General features: G+C 50.4%; 1 protein-coding gene across 1 annotated transcript in view; it reads left to right on the top strand.

Moving 5' to 3' along the window:
* The window catches only part of DAAM2 (dishevelled associated activator of morphogenesis 2), a 104,246-nt gene that overhangs the window by 70,568 nt on the left and 29,796 nt on the right, over window positions 1-3,882 (top strand). Inside the window, exon 16 of the mRNA XM_027771923.1 lies at window positions 3,176-3,282. Within this exon, the coding sequence (XP_027627724.1) occupies window positions 3,176-3,282 (107 nt within the window). The remainder of the gene's footprint in view (window positions 1-3,175; window positions 3,283-3,882) is intronic.

The raw sequence follows: 3,882 nt of genomic DNA, 5'->3' as shown, positions 1-3,882 counted from the left end.
GGAAAGAATCACAGGGCATGGTCATTCTTTTCATGACCCCCTGCTCTTTGACCTAGGACTTAGGGAATTATACCTGGAAGGATTATAACTTTTCAGTCCCCTTTTCCACCATAGTCTCATTTTGCGACATTCCCATGAGTCCATTGAGCGGAGGATGTTCATGTGGCATGAAAGAGGAGGATGCTGCTCCATGTCCCTTCAGGGAGTAAGCTGGGGTGGACCCTATGAAGCCCAGAGGCTATGGCTTTGCTCCATAGCTCAATGTATAGATATCTGGCCAGAAGGTCTAGTCCTCTGGCCACAGAGGAAATAGACGGAGTGGGTTAGTGACATTCCTGAGATAGGGGAGTCAAACAATGCTGAGTACTTGCAGGGAGTGCCAAAAATGCTGATTCCTGGACCTCAATCTCAAATGAACAAATTCAGAGATGGGTTGGAGCCTAGAAATATGCATTGTAACTTGCACACCTAGGATTTCCCCCAAAGTCCAGTTTGGGAATTTGCAGCCTCTAAGTACCCTAGAGGCCTTAAGGTACTTGCTTTCTTTTTGACCTCGCTCAGAGGAGCTGTTTCCTCTGGGCTGTGTCACCATCTTCCTGGTTTGCTGAGCTCATCTTAGGATTCCAGCCTTGAGGACTTCCATGGGTGCCCATGAGTGGGCTTTGCTACCTCCTTGGTCCTGGGCAGTGGCTGGATGTTGTGATCTAGCTCCTCACTAGTCTGGGGACAGTGCCAGGCCTACTTCCTGCCTTCTTGAGAACAGACAAAACCAAGGACACATAAGACTTGCTAGGGCATGGGCCAAAGGGGTGGGAGTGGGGGCCAAACTCTGGCCCTGTGTTGGGGTTCTAGAAAAAACAGATAATTTCTTATTTAATTTAAATACCTGGTCTCCTTGAGATCTGACTCTCTACCCCTAATCCCAGGGAGCATTTTAGGCCCATGTATATATCAAGTTGGCATGACTTCAGGCAGCAGCTAAGGCTGCCTGAACTGGAAGGAATTCCCTGAGCATTTGTGCTTCTGAGAATCAGGGCTTTCCGCATGGGTGCCAAGGACAGAGGGATTGTGTACAGAGGGTGTGTCAGACATGGCAATTACACGTCTCCCCCAGCCTGAGAGTTTGCCTCCAGACCAGGGTTTTGGCTCAGTCCACCTATTCTGGGATAGAAGCCAATTAGGAAAGAGGCATATGGGGTTTAGGACAGAGTGGGCCTGGGGCTTTCCAGCCTGGGGAATGGGAGCGTTAAGACTGAAAGACTCCCTCTTGCATCCCCTCTCACCTCTCTGAGCTCACCCAGTCCAGCCCCCTGCTTGATGACTGCCATTCCTCAGCAGGCCGCTCAGTCTCTGGATTGAATTCATGGTACTGAGGGCATTCCAGAGGCTGTGTTGTCCTGTTTTGGAGCCCTGGGAAGTGGGTCATGGGACAGGCGAGGTTCTGGGAGCCATGGTTCTTCCTTTACACCCTTTGCAGCTTCCGAGTTAGTGGCTGTAACTCCATCAATGTCGGAAAGAGAACACAAGTGTGTGCTGGGCCTCCCCAGTTCACCTTAGACATCAGAACAGATAAAGAACAAGGCAAATTCACAGGCACTTACTTTCCTCTGCCTCAATGAGGACCATTTTCTTGTACTTCCAGCTCAAGTTTGTTTGTGTCTCCTCCCTATTTAGAAAGATGTTCTGATCCTGGGGCAGAGGTGGATGAATTCCTTCTGCCCTGCTGGCTGTTTTAGCAGAAGACAGGGAAGAATAGTCAGGCCTGGGCTGGGGGAGCCCAGGGGTGCCCCAGCTGGGGATGGTGATCCTGCTGGGCCCAGCTTACGTGGGAGTTGCTGCCTGCTCTTCACTGTGTTTGGCTTCTCTGAGTGGGTATCTGCCAGAGCAGCTCCTGTCCAATGCTGCTTCTAGGGTCCTGCCTCTGACCCTGGGCATCTCACTGGGGCAAAGGGGGGCAGGGTAGTTGCTGAGGGATCCCCATGTCTGTTCTGCTGTTTCTGGTCCCCAAACCTTCGGCTAATGTTATGCATGTTTAATTCTCTGTTGGCTGTGACTGCTACGTGCCTAGGAGCTGATAACTAATCCTCCTCAGCAGGTGAGTCATTCTTGGGGCTCTGAACACTCCAACTTTTAACCACCATCCTGGGTTGCTGGCCTATTTTGGGCCCAACAGAAAAGGCTTGTTTATTCTGTCTTCTGCCTTATTACCCATTCATGGCATGGGGAAGGGTCCCCATAGAGAGAAGAAATGTAGGAGATGAGAGTAATTCGAGCAGACCCTTGCTAGTGTGAATTGGAAGTGGATATGAATATCTACTGAAGTAAGAGAAGGCTTCTAGGTCTGTTGTCTTACCCACTAGACGTAAGGCAAGGCCTATATGGGTGTACAGGTGAGGCACTACCCAATTGCGGGGGCACAATTCACAAAAAGTGTTGCTATCAGTGGCAATGCAACACAGTGGCAACGCCACACCCCTGGAGTTGTGTGACACAGCCTGTGCTTGGACAAATATTTCAGAGTAAGGACAGTGTACTGCATAATCTCCTTTCTACCTCACTGGAGACTTAACAGAAGGAAGTGGGTGGAATCTTTGATATCTTGAGAATATGCCTGCTGAAATCCCAGATGAGAGAATTCCACATGGAATTTTGCCTCAGTGTCTGCATCTTTGAACTTATGGATACTCTTTGCCCTTGCACATGGGGCTAGATCTGAAGTCCTCAAGAATCAGAAGATGTGGCCTTTGGGGGCTTGGAACCAACTTCTTGTCATAAGCTTGTAGATGGGGATCTTGGTAGGGAAATTTGAGTGGGGGCTGTTTCGTGGGAAACTATGACAATGTGTATGTCACATTGACCAAAGCCACAGGTCTCAAGCACACCTTCTCCCACTGGAGCAGACCTTTCCCTGGTTTTCCCAGAGAGAATAGTCTCTAAAAAGGGAGCTTCTCACTGTATCCCCCAACTCGTGTGAGTCCCCAGTCAAGGTCTAGGCAATTCCTGTTAGAGTCAGTTATTCACCACCTTCCTGTCTCCCCTGGTTTTCTTCCTGTTTCTGTCTTCCCTTCACATCAGGAACATTCCCACGTTGGTAGAAGGGTGGTTCCTACAGGGCCAGCAAGAAGTAGATTGGGTAACACACACACTTCAACTCTTCTACCTGATTTGCTTGCAGAAAGAGTTGGGCTCCACTGAAGACATCTACCTGGCCTCCCGCAAGGTCAAAGAGCTGTCCGTCATTGATGGCCGTAGAGCTCAGAACTGCATTATTCTTCTATCCAAGTACGTGCTGATGCTGATGCTATGGACCCTGCCCCATGATAGGTTCCTGGTGGGAGGAATGGGTCCTCCAAGGAGCAAAGGCCCAAGATGGGGATAGAACAAAATAAGGTGGTTAAATTAAATGCTGGAGGAGAGAGATACAGAAGAGTAGGTGATGAGATTCTCTGGTTTCACCCCTCTGCTGTGCTCTGGGAAGGGGATGGATGCTAATCTAGAATCTTCTCCTGGGAGCGCATGTTGGGCAGCAGTGTGGGGCTCAGCAGATAGGAAGCTACCCCAGTCACAACTCCTGACCAGTCTGGTCAGTGTCTGGCAGCTGAGTTGCTCTAAGTGCATGGAGGGCCCCGCTAGGATTAGGCAGAGAAGCAGCATGACCTCAGCCTCTAAGCATTTCCCTCGGGGCTGCAGAACAAACAGGGTAGTATCTATGCTAACAGCAGGCTTCTGTGCAGGGCTTCCCCCTGAGCCAGGGTCAGAGGGCACCACCTCTCATACTATTCTTAGTACTATCCCCAGCCGCCTCTGGGCCATCTGCCCCCTTTCATTTCCTCCCCACAAACACCCCAAGCCTCAGTTTCTTCCAGTTGATGGGGGGGGGGG

This window comes from Tupaia chinensis, unplaced genomic scaffold, assembly GCF_000334495.1.
Source record: "Tupaia chinensis unplaced genomic scaffold, TupChi_1.0 Scaffold000238_1, whole genome shotgun sequence".
NCBI lineage: Eukaryota > Metazoa > Chordata > Mammalia > Scandentia > Tupaiidae > Tupaia > Tupaia belangeri.
Note: the sequence above shows the minus strand (reverse complement) of the source record. Positions and strands in the feature narration are given on the sequence as shown.